Source organism: Hyla sarda, chromosome 3, assembly GCF_029499605.1.
Source record: "Hyla sarda isolate aHylSar1 chromosome 3, aHylSar1.hap1, whole genome shotgun sequence".
NCBI classification, from domain to species: Eukaryota; Metazoa; Chordata; class Amphibia; order Anura; family Hylidae; genus Hyla; species Hyla sarda.
The window spans coordinates 139,111,756-139,133,589 of record NC_079191.1 but is presented as its reverse complement, the minus strand read 5'-3'; the positions used below and the strand labels follow the sequence as shown (position 1 = coordinate 139,133,589).

The 21,834-nt window shown below is 41.4% G+C and overlaps 1 protein-coding gene across 7 annotated transcripts in view; it reads left to right on the top strand.

Annotated features, from left to right (window-relative positions):
• The window catches only part of ZBBX (zinc finger B-box domain containing), a 205,916-nt gene that overhangs the window by 129,099 nt on the left and 54,983 nt on the right, over positions 1–21,834 (top strand). For 6 of the 7 annotated variants that reach the window (XM_056565098.1, XM_056565096.1, XM_056565101.1 and 3 more), the window contains 3 exons: positions 5,466–5,611; positions 8,825–8,931; positions 15,126–15,288. In XM_056565098.1, the coding sequence (XP_056421073.1) occupies positions 5,466–5,611; positions 8,825–8,931; positions 15,126–15,288 (416 nt within the window). The remainder of the gene's footprint in view (positions 1–5,465; positions 5,612–8,824; positions 8,932–15,125; positions 15,289–21,834) is intronic. The other variant, XM_056565097.1, reaches the window with a different exon arrangement.

The following is a 21,834-nucleotide window of genomic DNA, read 5'->3' as shown; positions in this document are numbered from 1 at the left end:
TATGGAAAAATAGCTTTTTTTTAATACTTGATTTTCATAAATTTTTTATTTTTATTTGTGCGTTTAGTTCCCCTACAGATTTCTTGTACAGTGACTGAAATTGCCTCAACAGTGTGTACTAGGAGTACTATGATGGCAGACCTAGGGGTTTTACTAGGTTCCTAGCTGCAACCTTAACCACTCAATCACGTTTTGGGGTGGCCCAAGATGCTGTGGTTTTTATTTACAATAGCACCTAGATGCAGTAAACAGCCAAGATTATAGTTATTTCCTTGCTGTTGCTTGCAGGTGTCAGCTGTATAGAGCTCATCTCTTGAGCCTGCATTCTCTTTAAAGGGGTACTCTGCCCCTGGACATATTATTCTCTATCCAAAGGCTAGGGGATAAGCTGTCTGATTTCTGTCTGATCACACCACACTCCCTCTATTAATGTCTGTGGGAGGGGGCGTGACTGCTGTGGTTGCTTGTCATGGATTCTCCCATAGTCATAAATAGAGGGGTTGTGGAGTGACATCACAACCACGGGCGACCGACCCCCAGCGTTCTTAACAGAAATGTTTAGAATGCCAAAGTGCGGCCTGGAGATTGTGGGGGTCCCAGCGGCTGGACCCCCACAATCAGTCATCTTATTCCCTATCCTTTGGATAGGTGATAACATTTTCCAGGGGCGGAGTACCCCTTCAAGGGTAGGGTCACAAATGCCATATTTGTTCTGCTGCATATTCTCCTATACATTAAGGTCAATGAGTTGAAAAATCAGCTGCAGAAAATGTGTGTGACCCTAACACAACTTTTTGACATGTATGTACATTAGATATGAGGGGTTAAAATCTGCAGAGGAAAATCTGCACTAAATCTGCATGAGTTGGTGTGGATTTACCCTAAAAAGGAAAAAAAAACTGTGAGCTGGGAAGATAAATCCTTCATTATTTCACAGATAAGCAGTGTGAGCGTTTTTTTGTCTCCAAATTGATGTTGGTTCAGAGACCGGATGCCCCTACTATCTCTGGAGTAGATCCTTTAGATGTTGACACATGACATAAATCTTTGAGACAGATTCAGTCCTGTGTTAAGTGTGTCAAAGACTGTCATGAATTTGTATTCTCAGACTCTCCTGTCTCTTTGGGATTTGAAATTGCCTTTTAATGTAATAACTTTTATATCTTCTTTGTTGTTTTCTGGGCTACAAAAATGTTAAGTCGCTGGTAAATGTGTCATATTGTCATTTATTGTGAGGCAATGTTTGTTTCAGTCACATTTCTGTAGCATGGAGAACCTCTATTAGATACATGGGGGGCCAAGTTATTTACCAAGACCTTAAAGCATCACTGTCATTTGAATAAACTTATGACATGTTTTCTAGACATCTCAAAAGTTTAGACTGCACTTAATCTCACTCCTGATACCCACCTTGTAAAATGTGCAACAGCACTCTTCACTTTCCGACTGCCTTCTCCATCAGACCTTTTCACTCCATAGACAGATTTGAGTGACAGCAGGGGAGTGAGGCGCACCTTGTCTGGACAATATGTCAAAAGTTTAAGCGACGCCCCTGTCATTTACTCCAGATTTATTGAGAGGAACACGGAACAGCCTTAAAAATTTATCCCAGCTTCAAGCTTTTTTTACTACAATTTACAACTGCTTTCAGGTGTATATTGTTGTAAAATTGATGCAAGGGGAGGCCCTGTGCCATGCTAGCTCCACCTGACCACCTGGTGAGTATGGAATACAGAAATTGACAATTTTTTGCTAGGGCCGTGTCTGGCGCATCCTAATGTATATGGAACCTAGTACACTAAATTATATACACAACATGTATGTAGAACATATGAATATCTAAGAAATGTTATAGTCCTTTTGTGTTATAGGCAGAGGTAAGTATCCCTATTGGAAACATTGGGGGGAGGGGGTATTAAAATGGTTAACTGGTGATTGTTTTTTGTCAGTACTGTCCCCAGCCTGCCTAATAAAACAATAAAAACTGTAACTCCCCTTCCTTGCTCCCTTTGTAGCCTCCAGTGTCAGGGTTCTCTGTTTGTGGTCGGTGACACTGCTTTCCCCCAGAGCTGCAGATTGTAGTGTCTACAGCCAGGGCAACAGATCATGTCGCTCGCCAATCACTGGCTAATGTGGGACACCGCTGTGGCCAGTGATTGGCTGAGTGACATCCCGTCTGTCTGTCCGACAGGCTCCAGGGAAGCAGACTGTCAGCAGAGACTAGCTGGAGACTGGGCGTCCTGATACTAAAGGTTAGAGAGAGTGAGGAAGGTGAGTTTTTGGTCTGGGGATAGTACCAAAAGAGTGGAACATTTTATGTATGCCATTTCTCAACAATTTGCTACTTTTCTTCTTTTTACATAACTCTATACAAAAAAAGTGGCGAAGTCTTTGTGTCTGTGGGGTGAGGGGGAAGGCATAAATTTTGCCAGAAATCTGCTCGTGCTCATAGCTAGCATGCATTTTTTAAGTGCGATTTATGGACAGAGAGAAGAGATGCACCAAATTCATTAAGAGACTAGCTCTTAATATATTTGGCATTTGTTGCTTCAGTGCACTTTCACAGTAAAGCAGAAGAAGAAAAAAAAGACAGTCTTAATACATTCCCGCCTTGATGTCCAATGTGTAGACCACATCGGTCCACACCTGGCTAATTACACTACTAAAGCTTACAAACAGTTGGAAAGCGAATTACAGAGTCAACCTGCTAACACAACTAGAAAAACTTAAAGGGGTACTCTCCCCCTAGACATCTTATACCCTAATCTCCCTGCTGCACCTGGCATTTGTTTAGAGCAGCGGTGCAGCAGAGGCGTTCGCCACGCCTCGCTCATGATTTCATGACCATGCCCCCTCAATGCAAGCCTATGGGAGGGGGCGTGATGGCTGTCACGCCTCCTCCCATAGACTTACATTGAGGGGGCATGGTCGTGATGTCACGAGCGGACATGGCTGTGAAGTCATGAGCTTCGGCCCCGCATCACCAGTCATTCGGCACGGAGCGGAGTTTGCTCCATGCACCGAATGTATGGGGTGCCGCAGATGGGGATCTCTGCGATCAAACATCTTATCCCCTATCGTTTGGATAGGAGATAAGATGTCTAGGGGCTGAGTACCCATATGGATTAATGCCCCTTAGACTAAACTTGTACATACCCACCACCTTCCGTCGGTTTGGGCAGTGCGTATGGCGGCCTACGGACTCTCCACTGACAGATGATTTTGGTGGAGAAAAGGGTCATGTATTTTTACTGCCCAATCATATTGTTCAGGGAGAGATAAGCCAGCGCCCTGCTTGTACAGAGCCCTGCTTGTCCTCAGTGCACAGAGCCCTGCTTGTCCTCAGTACACAGAGCCCTGCTTGTCCTCAGTGTACAGAGCCCGCTTGTCCTCAGTGCACAGAGCCCTGCCTGACCTCAGTGCACAGAGCCCTGCTTGTCCATCCACACTTCCTGTATTTGGTCTTCTCACAAAAACACACAGGCAATAGCTGCAGAGACAAAAGTATACACATTTTTTAACATGTATATTACAAATATACATATAATGGTATTTTTTTTACATTATATTTGTGAATAGTGTCCATTAATGACTGTTTGCAACCTATGTTACTGTATATCTCATCTCTGGTATTCAGTAGCCATTGTCCAGTATGCTGCTGTCTCTCCTTATACAGTACAATGAAATAATGGCATCTGATGCAGAAGGTATTGAGTCATAGCAGCGAGTCAGTTAATCCTCACTTTAACTCTGTGTGACTTGAATGATATTATACTTGCCTTCCATATATTAGAATTATTTGTGTCCTTTCTACAGTAAGATGGGGTGTTTAGTTGTATTCTTGTGCCATCTAACGCTGTGACTGTAATAGGATAAGAGCACTCACTTACCTGTTGGCCTGCATTAGTATTTGGCTGTGAGGTGCAGTGATTAAACTGAAAGCCTTTAACATTTTTCTTTATTTATTTTCATTTTTCAGATCGCACATTTATTTCAGGTTTGCTGCCAAAGTACTACATGTATTCATTCATATGTACTAATTTAGCCTGAGGATTTTTGTTGGTTTCTGAATAAATAAATTTTTTGAGCAGTTGGTTCAGGGCATTTCCTAATAAGTCGTGCATACTGAAGGAGCTGTTAGAGCCTTGGACAAGTCAATTGAATTTCTTGTCAAGCATTTCCGATTCTTTGATTTACATTTTGCATTCTATTTCCTTGATAGAGCGGATGATTATATTTTCCCAATTTAGGGTCCATTAATTGAGCATCTGTCTGTAAGAAAACTTCATGGAAGTATTAGGAAATGCAAAAGGCTAGATCTTTTTCAAAGAAAAAGACAATATTTGGGGCCATTTACATAACAAATTATCCCAGAAAAAAAAGTTGAATCCAAACAAACATGGTACCTATAAAAACTGCAAATCAGGGCACAAAAAAATAAGCCTTCAGCTATAATGAACTTATATATGTAGTTTTTAAAGTAAACAAACAGCATAATCTACTTCGTTACTGATTGGAGCCAGATACTAAAACGTGTTGTTTTTTTCTAATCTGTTTCTATATTCTGATTGTACATTTTTTTGTACATTATGTATTTGACAGCCTTTAGAGATATGCTTTACAGCAAGTCTCAGGAATATAGGCCTAGTAGTCTGCAGCAGGCCCTGTTCACTTCTATGTGGGAGAGGTTACTTGGCATGCTCAGTGACCTCTGCATGGGTTACTCCATAAGGGGGGAGGGGGGACTCTGAACATATGTGAATAGTGGTAGAAACTGTCTTATCTATATACTGATGTCACCTTTTTCTGTAATCCTTTGTGATAATAAGGAGCAGACTGCTGGGAAGTGGTCTCTACAGAACAGCTTAAAGGGGTACTCCACCCCAGGTGTCTGGCCACTGGGACCCACGGCATGACAATAAACCAAGGTTGGAAGGGCATGACGAGCAACCACTGCCATCATGCCTCCTCCCATAGACATGAACAGAGGGGGTGTGGCATCACAACCACAGCCGGTCAAACCTAGCATTCTGAACAGGAATGTTCAGAACTTTGGGATGCCTTCTGAAGATCGCAGGGGAAGGTGTCCCAGCAGCTTGACCCCCACGATCAGACATCTTATCCCCTATCTTTTGGGCACATGGTCAATGCATTCTCTATAGGAGTGCTGGAGATACCGGAGTACACCATTCGTTTATCTCTGGTGCTTCCATAGAGAATGCAAGGAGCACTTGCTGACTCATTACTCAGCAGCAAGGAGATCCAGGGCCCTGTTCTGGAGATGGCAGGGGGATCCAGTGAATAGGGCATACGTTTTTTTTATTAACATTAGGCCTAGTGGCTACAATTAAAACTGCAAGATTTCAGGATTATTTTATAATGTAGATATGTATGATATAAATATGTATAACATAAAAGCATGATTTAAACTATAGGTCATTTTCTGATGACTCATTTTCTTTAAGTCTTTCAGAGCATGAAATAAAATTACCATTTTCTGCCAGAGTATCCCCCAAGTCACCAGAGCGAGCATGTAAAAAGAAGGGCAATGGTCCTCCAAGGTCAACTTACTGTGTTGAAGAAGGTGTTGTAAAGTCTACCTCTCTGAAAGGTATGTTCTACAGAGCTAATATACTGTAAGTAGGTGTACTGGGAATTTTCTTTCAGGAATAGAAATAAATGACTTTCTCTTTCCCAAAACAATTCATGTGAGCTACCAAAAAATCTCATTGAATGTAATGATCATTTCTTGCTCTACGTACGGTATGGGGCACGGTTGTTTCGGTGAATAATTGGCCACCCTACTGCTCCTGTAAAGTTTTCCTGGGAACAGTAAAATGAAATCACTCTCTGAGTTCTGTTTCTTTGAGATGAAATGAGCTTATCATTTCATTGCAGATTTGTAATTCATATACAGTATAATGAGCCATATGTGCCACTGGGAATTGTATCAACACTGGGCTACTGGACTTACATTAGGCTACTTTCTTCTCCCTATAGCGGGATATATTCTGTACAGAGTGGGCATCGTGTATCAAAATATTCTCATTAAAAAAAGTTATACTATTATCAAGGTAGGATAGAAAATGATTGTCTGCAATGAAAAACAAATTGCTTTAATGGTGTTTTTTTTGGGAGAGTGGCAGTTTTTACATTACAAATCATGTTAACCAAAGAGGAATCATGACTTGTTATGGGAAAACAAATCACAAATAACTGTGTATAGGAAGCCAGTAGGACAGTCAAATAGATTTTACACCGTATCATTTTTTGCATTAAAAAAGCACTATTTTTTTATTATTTTTTTGCATATATAGTGCTACATAGGCTTTTATTAGAGAATAATGTAGAGGTTCTTATATTTGTTTGAGCTTACCTGTTTTAGCTAATGTGACAGGCATGGATTTTCAACCATATTGATCCATATTTTATCACTGAAATGATTTCCTAATGCTGCCATGCATTTTGGCTGTGTGTTGCTGCTATGTTTCCAAAAATGCAACATGTACACACAGCCTCAAGGGAGCTATATAACCACTATGTATCTCATAGAGATAGTAGCAACAACATACAGATAGAGCTGGGAGGGGACCCAAGAGATCTGATAATTATCATCCTTTAGCTTATAGGAAATCAGCTGACCGAGGACTAACCGCTTCCTCTTACAGATTAAACACTGTGATTTTCTGTGGGTCAGGCTGTTGATCAGATGTCCCAGTTACAATATTGAAGCATATGAATGCATCTGTGCTAGAACAAAACAGATAGAGGGAGATTTATCAAAACCTGTGCAGAGGAAAACTTGCCCAGTTGCCCATAGCAACCAATCAGCTTGCTTCTTTCATTTTTAAGGAGGCCTATAAAAGACTCAATCTGATTGGTTGCTATGGGCAACTGGGACATTTTTTCTCTGCACAGCTTTTGATAAATCTCCCCCATAGTGCTTTAGGACTTGTGATGGTGAGTGTGCATGATATTGGTAAAAAAGAAAAAAAAGGAGTGCTTCTTTAAAGTGAACTTGTCACCACTTACTGCTTGAACCACAAGTTATTGGGGTGTACCCTGGTGGCTTCTCCATGCCCCACCAGCCGTAGCTAAGATATCTCTGCCTATTTGGGCATAGGGAGATATATATTATGCAAGGCCAAAATAGGGGGAAAATGCGATGTGTGCATGTTATTTGGCAGCCCCCTTCCCCAAATTATTCAATAGAAATCACACATGATGAATAAATCAAATGACTTTTTATAAGAAAAATGTAGGGCTAAAATGCCTAATAATAATAATAATAATAATAAAAAAAATGCCTATACTAATTCACATTATTAAAAAAATATAAACCAAGGCCCCTAATTTCACCCCAAAAACCCAGGAAAAGTTATTGACTCGACTATAAGCCTAGGGTGGGAAATACATCATACCCCCTGTCATCATCCCCCCCTGTCATCATCCAGACCCCGTCATTAACACCCCCGTCATCATCACCCCCGTCATCACCCCCCCCCCCTTCATCATCACCGCCTGTCAATCCCTGTCTTCAACCTGTCCGTGCATGCTGGGAGTTGTAGTTTTGAAACAGCTGGAGGTCCGCAGGTTGAAGACCACTGCGGCCTTCATCATCATCCAGACCCCCCTTTAGTTTTCTACTCACCTCCCCTCGGTGGGAAGGAAGGGTGAGCTGGTCCGGGCCATCTATGCTGCAGGGACCGTCCGGTGGGCATGGTTAGTTGTTCCGGGCTGTCCATTTTCATCGGGAGGCCCTCTTCTCTGCTCCGGGCCCGGCCCCGGACTAGTGACGTTGCCTTGACAACGACACACAGGGACGTCCCTGCGCATGAACGTCCCTGTGCGTCGTCGTCAAGGCAATGTCACTAGTCCGGGGCCGGGCCCGGAGCAGAGAAGAGGGCCTCCCGGTGAAAATGGACAGCCCGGAACGACTAACCCTCCCCACCGGATGGTCCCTGCAGCATAGATGGCCCGAACCAGCTCACCCTTCCTTCCCACCGAGGGGAGGTGAGTAGAAAACTAAAGGAGGGGTCTGGATGATGACGAAGGCTGCAGTGGTCTTCAACCTGCGGACCTCCAGATGTTGCAAAACTACAACTCCCAGCATGCCCGGACAGCCATCGGCTGTCCGGGCATGCTGGGAGTTGTAGTTTTGCAACATCTGGAGGTCCGCAGGTTGAAGACTACTGAAAAGGATTGACAGGCAGAGAGTTCACTAGAGTATGAGCCGAGGGGGGGTGTTTTCAGCATGAAAAATCGTGCTGAAAAACTCTGCTTATACTCGAGTATATACGGTCGATCCACTTTAATTTTATGAAATAGATGTGAGATTAGCGTGCATAGTGCAGCTATTTAATGTCACTCAGCCCAGTTTCTTCCTTTCACACTGTTTGTTGTGTCAGTTATAAGTGTAAATGAAAGAAAGCATGGGAAAAAAACATTAAGTTTGGGAAAGTGTGTGGCTTTTACAATTACCCAGGCATTCTTCTATAATACAGTAATTAGGGCAATTACTGGAGCACTGATGCAGACCGCTCCCTCTTCTCTGTATTTGATAGCGCGTGCTGTAAAGCACTGCCAATGTTCTGAACCAGAAAATACAAGCCCTAGTTACGTTTGTCACTGAGGTGTCAACACTTCTACGTGTTTATTGTCTTCACAAATTCCAAAATACTGTACCTAGCTGAGGGCAGAGTCCTTTGTATCCTGGGCATACAGAATCTCATGATAGACTGTGCTGTTTTCTGGCGACAACAAAGTGTGGCAGGACAATTAAGCACTTGACAGACATGTATACTCTTTAATGCATTCAATACAGATCATCCTCTTACAGCATCACGTTTACAAGACAGCAAATCAATGAAGTACAAAAGCTTTGAGGACAGCCGGAGCTTGGATACAGCTTTAATGGTAAACGTGCCGCAGGTAAAATTATAGAACATCTTTTCACTTTGTTTCATCTGATATTTGTTGTAAACACCGTGCTTGTATTCAAATGCTTTGTAAAAGAATTAGAGACGTGCCTGGTTTATGGTTTTGCAGTTCTTGAGAACGATTCTTGTTAAAGGAACAATTCAAGCAGAACTAAGCACTAACACACAGTCTAATACATTACTTCATCACACCTTTGTAAATGAAAAATGGGTGTTATATGTTGACTTACTGAAACAGCCATCGTACGGACAGTGTTAGCCTAGAACCATTTGAGGCTTCTGTTAGCTATCTTTCAATTTGAACTTGGTAAAAAAAAAAATGTTCACAAAGGCTCACATTTGTTTCCACTGGACGCATATGGTTTATGAGAAGAGAGACCCTTGTGACTTGTGTCAACAGATATATATATATATATATATATAGGGTTCGATAAGAAAGCGTTTAGCCAAATTGTCTCCGTTTCAGTAGTTTCCTTCACTTTACTTTTATTTTAGCTGGATTGGATAGTGTAGTCCTCTGCATTATTCCCCCCCAGGATCTCCCGCTGGCTTTCAGCATGATTGAAGTGTGTTAACCACGGTCAATGAAGTGTGGCCGACAAGCCCTCTCAATGCATCTCTATGGGAGAGCCAGACACAAACCAACGTTTGCTTCTCTGGCTCTCCTATAGAGATGTATGGAGGGGCGCCGTTGACCACAGCCTTGTGCCGTGGTAGACACACTTCATTTATGCAGAGAACCGGTGAGCAGATAGGGGATACGTTTTTTTTTTAAATATATATTGAAACTACTCCTTTACTACGTCTTTAATACAAAGTATATTGAGATGGATTGTACTGGATAGAGATGAGCAAGCTAGGCAAGATGAGCTGAGCTAAGAGCAAGGTGTCACTCCAAAGTTTGGCAGTGAAAACGGAAAAAGTTCCCCCCGAATGAAGGCGCTGGTCCCGCTGGGTAGGATGTATATACTTTATTGCAACGTGTTTCAAAGTTTTGTGAAATGACAGCAATGGCATCTGTCATCCATACGATAAATTATATAGGAACCTTTTAATGGCTAAGATTTTGTGTTTTTTTTATTTTTTTGTGTGTGTAGTATCTATTTAACAGATGGTATGATAGTCTATTGATGATATGCCATGAAAAACTATTGAAGAGCTCATAATGTATCCTTTGAACAAATGCCTATTGATCACCCATAGCCTAATATGATAATTGGTTAATTACACTTCTACAGTGCCCCATCTTTTATTTTGAATTATACTGACAATAATGGTAGCTTGACCAGAGGGGTTTGCTGCGGATTTTCTGTTCAAAAAAATTGCATAACAAATCTGCAGCAGAATAAAGTGCTAGCAAAGTTGATGTAATTTTTGACATGTCATTTGAGCAGAAATTTTCCAGATTGAAATTGACCTGCCGTGCGGATTACATTTTCTGTTGCTTGTCGATTTATAAAACAAAACAAAATTCAAGGCACTCTCTTGTGTGAATCCTTCCCAACAGATATAGGTGAAGGTAAAAGTCAAAGACTGACTCACCTATACTAGTTGTGCAAATTCCGACTCAACTTGTAATAGAACTTGATAATTACCAGGCCGCTTCTCCCTCCTTATATGCTCCATGGCTTCAAATGCAACAAATACTCCCAAACACTCCTCCTTGAGGTTCACAGGGCAATGCCAATAATAACTCTCAACTCTACCAGTGAATAAAAACATTTACTGGCTTAAAAAAACATAAACAAACAAACAAAACTCATTTCCAAGCCTGGTATTAGAGGAAGGAGCCGGATTGGCTTTGAAACGTATTGTACGTTTTTTTATACCACTTGCTGTATGTTTTTTATACGTTGGTAAACTTGACCATTTTTATTTGCAGCGCCCTGTGAACCTCAAGGAAGATGGTTTGGGAGTATTTTTATTTTTTATTTTTTTTTTGCATGTCAATTTATGTCACAGATTTTTTTGCAGAATTGGACCCAAATCTGCAGCATTTCTGTAGCAAATCCACAACAAAATCTGCACAAAAATCTGCATGGATTTTTGTGTAGATTTGCTGCTGATCTTTTCCTTAAATAATCTGTCTAATGTGTATTTACCATAACTGACCGGATGGAGGCCAAAACTGCACATTTTTTGCCTCATACAATGGACCCATATAAACACACTTCCTCAACATAAACTCTTAATGAAGGGGAAAAATGTAATGGTTAGATTAAAGGGGTTATCAACCATAAGGTGATTTTAGTACGTACCTGGCAGACAGTGATGGACATGCTTAGGAAGGATCTGCATTTGTCTTGGGGCTAAGTGGCTATGTTGTGAGATTACCATAACACTGTGGCTAGCTTTTTGTGAACTTGTATTTTCTGTTTGACTTTTTTTTTTGACTACAAATCCCACAATCCCATTTTCCTCCCTCCCACACATCAGCCACCCCACCCATTGAAACATAAATGAGCCGCATCCATCAAAAGACCTGTGGTTTTCAATCAGGGTGCCTCCAGCTGTTGCATTAGTTGCAGATTGATCGCTCCACCCATTACCCATTGAAGCAGACCGGCTCCCTGTCATCAGTTGACTAGTGAGTCAGGTCTCGGCCGCATTGCAAGCTGGGAAAAATCTAAGACAACAGTCATTTTGTATGCTGTTAAAAATAAATATTGGGGTGAAAATCATAGAAGAATTGTGAGAAAACCATCACACACAGGTACAGACACTATATTATGAGCTACACTAACTTTACAGCCCCTGTAGCATAGTCAAATAAAAAAAAATCCTGGAATACCCCTTTAAAGATTAAATGATTTCTTGGATTTCAACATGTCTGATCCCTATATTCCCAGGCAGGTAAGCTGCCACCAAAGCTCTCTGGCAGTAGCTTTGATCCAATTTAACATACTTGCACACTCAGCCAAGTTGAGTGTGAATGTGTGACGGGATGGGGAAAGATTGCTGCCAGTCAAACATATATTCGCTATCTGAAATGTATGTCCAGTTTTAGGCTTTGTAAGCTTAGGGTATTTTTGATATTCTTACTGTCAACAATAGCAAAAACCTACAGAACAGATTTTAGTATGTGGTCTTAGCATGTCCTACAGCAGTGGTCTCCAACCTGTGGACCTCCAGATGTTGCAAAACTACAACTCCCAGCATGCCCGGACAGCCGTTGGCTGTCCGGGCATGCTGGGAGTTGTAGTTTTGCAACATCTGGAGGTCCGCAGGTTGGAGACCACTGTCCTACAGTATGCTTTGCCACAAAGAATGCTGTGATGTCATCAGTTTCTATAGCAACTGTTTAAATGCAAGAACACAAAAACTGATTAAAGTAAAACTGTCTTTGTTGACCATAGCAACCAATCAGAGCTCAGCCATTAAGAACTCAAAACAAAAAGAAAGCAGAGCTGTTATTGGTTACTATATGCAACAAAAATAATGTTTGTTTTTTTTGATTTTAGACCGCTTTAGATTATCTGTGGAAATCCATGACCTTACATATGGATGTATTATTTAGAGTGTTAATATACAAATAAAAGCAGTTTTCCTTTCTGAGGATTTCTGAAATACAAATCAGGCAAGATAAAATGATATTATTGATGTGGTTCGTTGTCATGTTTCAGGTTAGGCTTTGTTCACACTACTTTTTATTATTCTGTTTAACAACATCCCAACACATTTTAAAATAGATACAAATAAATTGAAAAGGATCAGCATTTGTTTCATTCGGCGTGTAATTGACTCCAGCTGTAAAAAAACACGAGCAGACTAGTGTATCATTCTTTTCAGTTTGTTTGTTTGAGAGCCAGGCTTTCCATTAGATACAAGAAGCCCAGGCCTATAGTTGGCCAAGTTGGAAAGGACACGTGCTCCTCACGGTGAGGGACGGATCACTTATATACCGTGCATTAGTGTAGCTCTAAATAATGTATTTGATCTATGGTTGGATTTGTGGCCAAAAGATCCACGCACGCAAATCACCTCAAGGGTCTTCATTGTCTCCGGAGTCCTTACGCTAACTTTAAAAACAAAGTCATAGGCCCACATTTATCATTGTCTTTAGACTGTGTTTTGTGTCTAAAAAGGGGCAAAGAAAGGAGCAAGCAGGGTTTTTTTTGCACCTTTTTGTTTACACATTTCTGCTGATTTTGAGTTGCAATCCACTGATACCCCCAAACACTCCTTGAGGTTCAGAGGGCAATGCCAATAATAACTCTCAACTCTACCAGCGTATATAAAAAACATTTACTGGCTTAAAAAAAACATATAACTCATTTCGAAGCCTGGTATCAGGAAACAAAACGTATTGTACGTTTTTTTTATACCACGCGTTGTATGTTTTTTATAGGCTGGTAAACTTGACCATTTTTATTTGCCCTGTGAACCTCAAGGAGATTTATGGCAAACTTCGAGGAGGATAGGAATTCCGGCACTGACCAAGGAGGAGACAATGGAGCCAGGTGTGTAACGAACAGATTTAATCCAATGCGACGCGTTTCACCGCGCTTGCGCGGTTTCATCGCTGATGCCTGATGAAACCGCGCAAGTGCGGTGAAACGCTTCACATTGGATTAAATCTGTTCGTTACACACCTGGCTCCATTGTCTCCTCCTTGGTCAGCGCCGGAATTCCTATCCTCCTCGAAGTTTGCCATACATCTCCTTACTGTTTTTAGGAAGGCTGCAGACCGGGATCATCTTATCAAACGCACATCTTGGTTGTGTGGGAGTGCACACAACTTGGCAGGGTGAGCCTTTACCTTTTCCCTCCCCTCCCACACACCTGTGATCCCATTGATTCTCCACAAGGTAGCGCCTGTTTTTCTTTGTTTTACAGATCTGTGAACCTCAAGGAAGACAGTTTTTTTGCACCTTTTTGTTTACACATTTCTGCTGATTTTGAGTTGCAATCCACTGATTTGGGCAATACACATGATATGGAAGGGTTTTATCAACTGTGCCAGCCACTGAAAAGTCTCTAAAACTACACCAGCCCAGACTTAGCTTAGCTTTTTGGTGTATGTGAAGAGAGAAATTTCAGAAAATGTGACCTGCACAAAATGTATCAAATGCTCTGCGGCCATTTAATAAATTTGGTGCTTCTACACATTATCAGCACACAAAAAAAAGGTGTAAAAAAATGCTTCACTTACACCTACAGTGATAAATGTGGGCCATAGAGCATTCACATTTCTATATGTTACTAAGGTGCGTTGTTTGGTTACACACTATTACACACCTAGTGGTTACAATGATGGTCAATGACAACATTAAAAGGTTCAGCTTTTATGCAATACACAGCTAAATATTCATCGGTATTATCAGGGGATTATCTGATACCAAGTAGGAATCTACTGCTGAATGCAAACAACCCATTAGCAATCTTGACACTATTTTGTTACACGAAGAGATAGCAGGATTATCTCTGCCTAGTTTATCCAAATGTTATACCAGTCTTCATGTGACTGAAGTTTCATACTGAAAGATTTTCAGCTTCTCAATGGCTAAGGCTTTTCATGTCTAACAAGTGCCGTTATCTCTAAACGGTGACATGACTACACATGGAAGCCAGTGACAAGGAAATCAGCTGCTGCACCATAAATGCATTCATATTCATATCGTATCATGCCAAGTATTGCTAGAATCTTACATCCTCTTATATACTTATGGTGGTGTAAAAATGAGAATCCAAAGTTCGTGCTGAGAATAATATGGTGACCTTAATTTCTTCATCTGCGCGCTCCATTTTTATTATGTCCCACTTGCAGGGAGATTTCATGTAGACATTAAGTGCTACCATCATGTAAGTGTTTTGTCACAGGGTGCAAGCATTGCTCTGTGTGACCTCCATTACATATTATGCCTGTACCAGGAGACATACAGGTTTGGAGAGAGATGAGAAATGTTACACACTCAGCTGGTTAAATGCTGCAGGGGATTGTGAGACAGTCTTATCCCGAATACTATATCAGAAACGTACCGTATATCTCTTCATCTTGTTGCCTTTAAAAAACATCATTGCTGGCAGCGGAATGAGATGGTTGGATGAATAATTTCTATGGTATAAATATCTGTGACAGGAACCTGCCAGGAACGGGGTATCATTGATTCTTACAAAGCTAAAACAAATATTTCTTAAAATATTAATAAAGGCAGAAAAATATTGACACTTTCTTTTGTACCCTAGGAGCCGCAGAGCACTGTCCTCAGACAACTTAACCGGATATCAGAATATCAAGGCCTAAAAGGATTTTTCATGTTAGACATTGACCCTGTTGAGGTTAAGGCCGAGCATTGCCAACCACCCAGCCCTGATCTTACTTCAGTAGCTGAGAAGGTCACTTATACAGGTAAGAGAAACCACTGAATGGCTATAGCAATGCTGTGAGCATACAATTGTGTCATCTGTATAGCCAAGTATACAAAGACCAGCAGGAGGACCCGAGCAGTGACACTGAAGTGGAGGGGGATTTTTCAGGATGTATGTTTTATATAGCACTAACCTCCTTTCTCCAATTTCTTTGAGTATTCAGAAAATCTATTTAACCCCCTTAAAGGGGTTCTCCGGTGCTTACACATCTTATTCCCTATTCAAAGGATAGGGGATAAGATGCCTGATCGCGGGAGTCCCGCAGTTGGGGACCCCCGGGATCATGCACGCGGCACCCCGTTTGTAATCAGTCCCCGGAGCGTGTTCGCTCCGGGTCTGATTAGGGGCGACTACAGGGCCGGCGGTGTGTGACGTCACACCTCCGCCCCCGTGTGACATCACGCTCCGCCCCCCGTGTGACGTCACGCTCCGCCCCTCAATGCAAGCCGACAGGAGGGGGCGTGATAGCTATCACGCCCCCTCCCGTAGGCTTGCATTGAGGGGCGGAGCGTGGCGTCACACGGGGGGCGGAGGCGAGACATCACACGCTCCAGGGACTGATTACAAACGGGGTGCCGCGTGCATGATCGCGGGCGTCCCCAGCTACGGCACTCCCGCGATCAGGCATATTATCCCCTATCCTTTGGATAGGGGATAAGATGTGTAAGCACCGGAGAACCCCTTTAAGGACTAATCCCATTTTCATCTTAAAGGGGTTCTCCGCTGCCCTGCCTTCCGGAGCTCCGCTCGCAGCGTTCGGAAGTTTATTACTCCGAACGCTGTGTGTAGGCTTCTGTGTTCGAGGCCGCCCCCTCAACCAAAGTCTATGGGAAGGGGGCGGGACCCATGTCACATCCCCTTCCCATAGACTTTCGTTGAGGGGGCGGCCTCGAACACGGAAGCCCGCACACAGCGTTCGGAGTAATAAACTTCCGGACACTGCGAGCGGAGCTCCGGAAGGCAGGGCAGCGGAGAACCCCTTTTAAGGACCAGGCCAATTTTATTTTTGCGTTTGCTTTTTTTTTACTTCTTGCCTTATTTCCATCTACAGACCCATATAAGGGCATGTTTTTTGTGTGACAAATTGTACTTAGTAATGAAACCTCTAATTTTACCATAAAATGTACGGCGAACCCCAAAAAATATTTTTTAGGGAGGAAATTTAAATGAAAACCACAATTTTGCACATTTTGGAGGGTTTCGTTTTTACGGTAAGAATGACATATTTTTGTACCGCTTAAAAAAAATCTCTAAAACTTTTTGTACAAAATCAGTAATCTAAAATCGCCCTATTTTGACCACCAATAACTTTTTCATTTTTCCGTATAAAGGGCGGTATGAGGGCTAATTTTTTGTGCCGTCATCTGTACTTTTTATAGATACCACATTTGCATATATAAAACTTTTAGATCATTTTTTATAAATTTTTATGGGGAATAAAATGTGACAACAAAGCAGCATTTTGGGGCTTTTTTTAATATTTACGCCGTTCACCGCACAGGATCATTAACATTATATTTTGATAGTTCGGATATTTACGCACGCGGCGATACCAAATATGTTTATTTTTTTTAAAAATGTTACGCTTTTTGGGGGTAAAATGGGAAAAACTGACAATTTTCATTTTTATTGGGGGAGGGGATTTTTCAACTTTTTTTTTTAACACTTTTAATTAGGGATCGACTGATATGTTTTTTTTAGGGCCGATACCGATAATTTGTGGAGGTTAGGGCCGATAGCCGATAACTTATACCGATATTCCGGTATAAGTTATCGGCTATTTATCCCCCCCCCCCGACACCGCTGCAGATCATTGATTTAAAGCGGGCGCTTTAAATCAATGAACTGCAGCGGCTTTTGCGGTGCCATAGACCGCCGCCGCCACCCACTTCTTTCCCCCTGCCTGTCCGGGGGTCCTCCTGAGTCCTATCACTGCCACCTGTTCCCTTGGTCCACTCTACATCTAGCTCCGGTGGCGTCCTCCTGAGCTGTCACTGTGCGCACTGACGGTGACGTCGCGTCACGTCACTCGTCATTGCTCACAGCGTAACGCAGGACGCTGCAGGAGCAAGAAGTAGCGGTGGGGGGTGATTGCTAATATTGTTCAGTGCTATGCATAGAGAATAGCACTGATCAGTGTTATTGGCGATCTTCTCCTCTGGTCTGCTCGATCTCACACCAGAGCGGGAGACGGACTGAGGCAGGTTCGGGGACCTCCGTCCGCCATTACAGATGATCGGATCGCCGCGGCAGGGCTGCGGGCGATCCGATCATCTATTTTAACATGTGCGTTGCCGCAGATGCCGTGATCTGTACTGATCACGCCATGTGAGGGGTTAATGGTGGACATCCGCGCGATCACGGATGTTGGCCATTACCGGCGGGGTCCCTGGCCGTGTATGACGAGAGCACCGATCCGATGCTCGCATTCATACAGAGGACGTAAATGTACGTCCTGTTCCGCCAAACCAGGACGTACATTTACGCCCGTGGTCGTTAAGGGGTTAATGTTAATACAATGTGGGCATATGTGTGTGTGTATATGTATATATATATATATATATATATATATATATATATATATAATGCCATGTAATGCTGCAAAAGCAGATTGCATTTGCTTACCTGTCTGCCCTAGTTCTGTAGTGATAAGAAAATGTTTTTGTGGGTTTTTACCTCCCTTCAGCCTATGTCAGAAATCACTATGACCTTAGTAAGCAGTTGTTCAGTACTACAATACCCAGGATGAATGTATTCCCTTCAGCTCTCCATCAATTACCTCCCACCCTACCTACTTCCCTCCCACTGCACTCTTGCCAGTCCCCCTCCCATAGCTGTGGCTTTAGTGCTCTGCCCACAACTTCTACAGATTGTTTGTTTCTTTTAGGGTATGGTCACATGTTCCTTGCTTGCTGCAGATTTTACGCACAAAAATATGCAGGTTATCTCAAACATGTATTCAGCAAGTCTTTGTGCATGAAATCTGCCCTCATACACTGCCTACCATGCAGATTTCATACACGAAAACTTGCTGAGTACATACTATGAGATTTCCTGCAGAATGATGGTATGTGCACAGGCTGCAGATTTTAAGCAGATTTTGGTACAGAGACACTACTGATTTACTACAGTTCAGTTGGAAAAAGATTTGCAGAGTGTGAGCATGCCCTTACAAAGTTAGCCAGCAGCTGCTGTATTCATCTACCTGCTGCTCCTCTGCCTGTGGAATCCTTCAAGACAGCATGGTAAAAACACACCGCATTCTTTCCGCATGTCATAATAAAGTTTTGTTCCCCCCTACCAGTAAAAAGTTATATGTATGTGTATAGGGGCAGAGGTAATGACCTCACTCGTGATTGGGCCTGAGATAAGAGACAAGATCCAGCCACACCTCCCGAGATAGCAGATGATTATGTGCTTCTCAGGAGAGATGGAGAAACTGGGGGACTGTTGAGACAGCATTACAATGAAAAGAAAAGGACTATACAACTTCTTGTCAGGAATATTTCAATAAATAGCATACTGAAGTCTATACAATAAGTTATAACACTATATTAGAAAGCTTATATGTCTTGCGGTAATAGTTTTATTCAAATATATTATGGATTAACGTTCCAGTAAGGGATATTCAGGAGAGCCGTGAATGGTCTGCACTAGCACTCAACTGGAAGAGAATAGGCCTATATACCATTCTTTTCCAGAGCCCTCTGTCATTGTCCATCCCTGTGCCTGAAGCACATTTCATCTCATCTTCCATGGATCATAAATTGAATCCTAAAACTAAGGATTAGGCCTAAAAGATAATTATAGTGATAGATATCTATATTAGAAATCGCAGCATCTACCAATGAGGTGCAAATGAAGTGTTTTTAACTATAGTCTCTGTGTATATGATTGTAAGTATATTTGTAAAGGAATGAAACAAAGCTATCATGGGCTTTTGAAGCAATATGTTTTCTTTGTGTCAATATATTTAATTATTTAAACAGTATAGTACTAAAAATCTGCTAGGTCAATAAGAATTGTATCCAGCAGCATAGTGATCAAGCATGCAAATCGCTGCTGACCACTGAGATTTTTGTCAATGTTTGACAATGTTTACACAGGGAAAATACACCATGTGTGAATGTAGTAACATAGCTGCAAAGTACCTTAGAATAGGTATTTCATACATAAAAGTTTTTTTCTTGACAGTAATGCTTTACTATTCTTTAAAAAAAAAAATTAACATGTCATGCAGACACATCAAAAGTTTTGATCTGGCAGGGTCTTAGTTCTGAGACCTCCATTAATCGCTAGATACAACCAGGTAAGATCACTGCCGCAGGCTGCCTCTATTATAGTCTATGGAGCCCATGATCACTAAATTGACGGATGAAGCACTGAACTAGGAAGTGAATTGCTCTATCTTGCGCTTTACCCAGCTATATCTAGTGATCATTGGAGGTCTCAGCACTGAGACTCCAACCAATCAAAATGTTTTGGCATGTCTGTAGACTTAACTCACATAAAAGTGACATCTAAATGCCTTATGATGTACTATTATATCATAGTGGTGTTAGGAGAATATGGAGCTGGCTCAAGAGCTGAGCTTGTACCATAAATGGTGGGTGGCAACTGTTAATCTCAATCCCAGCTGTTTAACCCCCTAGATCCCCTGGTCAATAGAGCAGGGGGGCATTACAAACCAGCTACTAGGTAGCTGCTTGAGTTGAGATTCCTAAATCCTCATGTAGTGTTGATCAAATAACTGATCCAACACCTGCATACTATGGATGCCAGTGTGTCCAAACCTGGTTGTACTACAAATCTTGTTATGAAGCTTCATACAGTTGTGGTGGCACAGGTAGGTTTTATATAGGCTGAGACAGATGTGAGCAGTTATGTAAGACTGGAAAACACAAAACATTTATTATTAGTCATTTGTCTTTTTATTCAGCATTTAGCTGACATTTGTTTGCATGCAGTTCTGAACCTACACGCTGAGCACAAACAAAAACAAAAGCTCAGCGAAATAGCCAAAAAAGTAGGTGGAAAGATTAGGATTTCCAAAACAGTTTTTTTTTTTATTTCCTGCACATCTTTCTGCTTTGTGGAAGGTTTACTTAACAGATTAGCCTTTACTTTTTATCCTCAGTTTAAGTAGAAGTAAAATACAATTATTGTGGCTTCTTGATTTTTATGCATCTCATCTCCTTGACACTTGTGCTAACTCATTTTTCATTCCTGCACTTTTACACGGATGATACAAGATATGATAAATCAATCCTCTTTGTGGACGTGAAATAGAAACATCAACAGTAAAAATTATTTTTTAAAAAAAGGAAAAAAAGAATCTGCCAAAACCAGACTAAAGCGATAATAAAACAACAATAATCATAAAAAATGAATGATTTTCTCCTATTTCATCCTTTGGCTAAAATGTGGTAATTAGATCTCAAACAAGCAGCATGGGATGTAGCTCCTTCAAAGTAACAAACAGAAAACCTTTCATTCCTGTAAGAAAAATAAATAAAGAATCCCGGGAAGTCTCCTTTCTGATACAGTAAAAATATTATAATGAGTGCTTTATGGGCACTGCTGTACCAATTACCCAGCTTGTTCTTGTGTTCTCTGAATGCCAGACTTTTAGTTCACTTATTATCGGAGCATAAAACTGAAAGCATTGCCTCATACAATTTTAATTGTGATGTGACTTTAACATTTAGTTTATTAATGTTAATGTGGATCCAGCTTCCAGTTTCTAAATCACATATTTATACCTTGTGTCCAGGAATCCATTTCACTAGCCTTTTTATTTCCTTCCTTTTTAATTAAAAGCAGGATTTAGTTGTATGTCTTTGCTGTAATATCAACCCAGCTTTATTTTCTACAAATGTAATTCTCAAAATAGCACTAGGGCTACGTCCTATAGCAATGATAGGTTGGAAGATCTCAGTACATCTGTGTTCTTGATGTTCTATACAGTAATTATAAGGAATGCATCTATATATACAAATATGCATATAGTGGTCTATAAATGAGTGTTATTATTTTTAAATCACATAGACTAAAGTTTGAGGGACACCTAAACTTTTTATAGAGATTTTTTTCATCTGTAGTCACCTTCAACCATCCTTATTTATTTATGATTGATGTATTATATAATGTAGCTATAGCCAAACAGTGCCTTTATGGGGCATGCTAGGACAACTGGGTGCAGAGGCATGATTTCTAGCTTCAGGGCATCGATGCAAAATCTGCAACAGGGCCCATGTGCCAATTTTACTACTGGTCTCTTATGAGGCAGATGTACTTTGGGGCCCCCTTAGGCACCAGGACCCCAGTGTGACTGCTACCTCTGCACCACTAAAGGGGTTCTCCGGTGGAAAACAATTATCTTCAAATCAACTGGTACCAGAAAGTTAAACAGATTTATAAATGACTTCTATTAAAAAATCTTAATCCTTCCAGTACTTTTCAGCTGCTGTATACTACAGCGGAAGTTGTGATGTTCTTTTCTGTCTGACCACAGTGCTCTCTACTG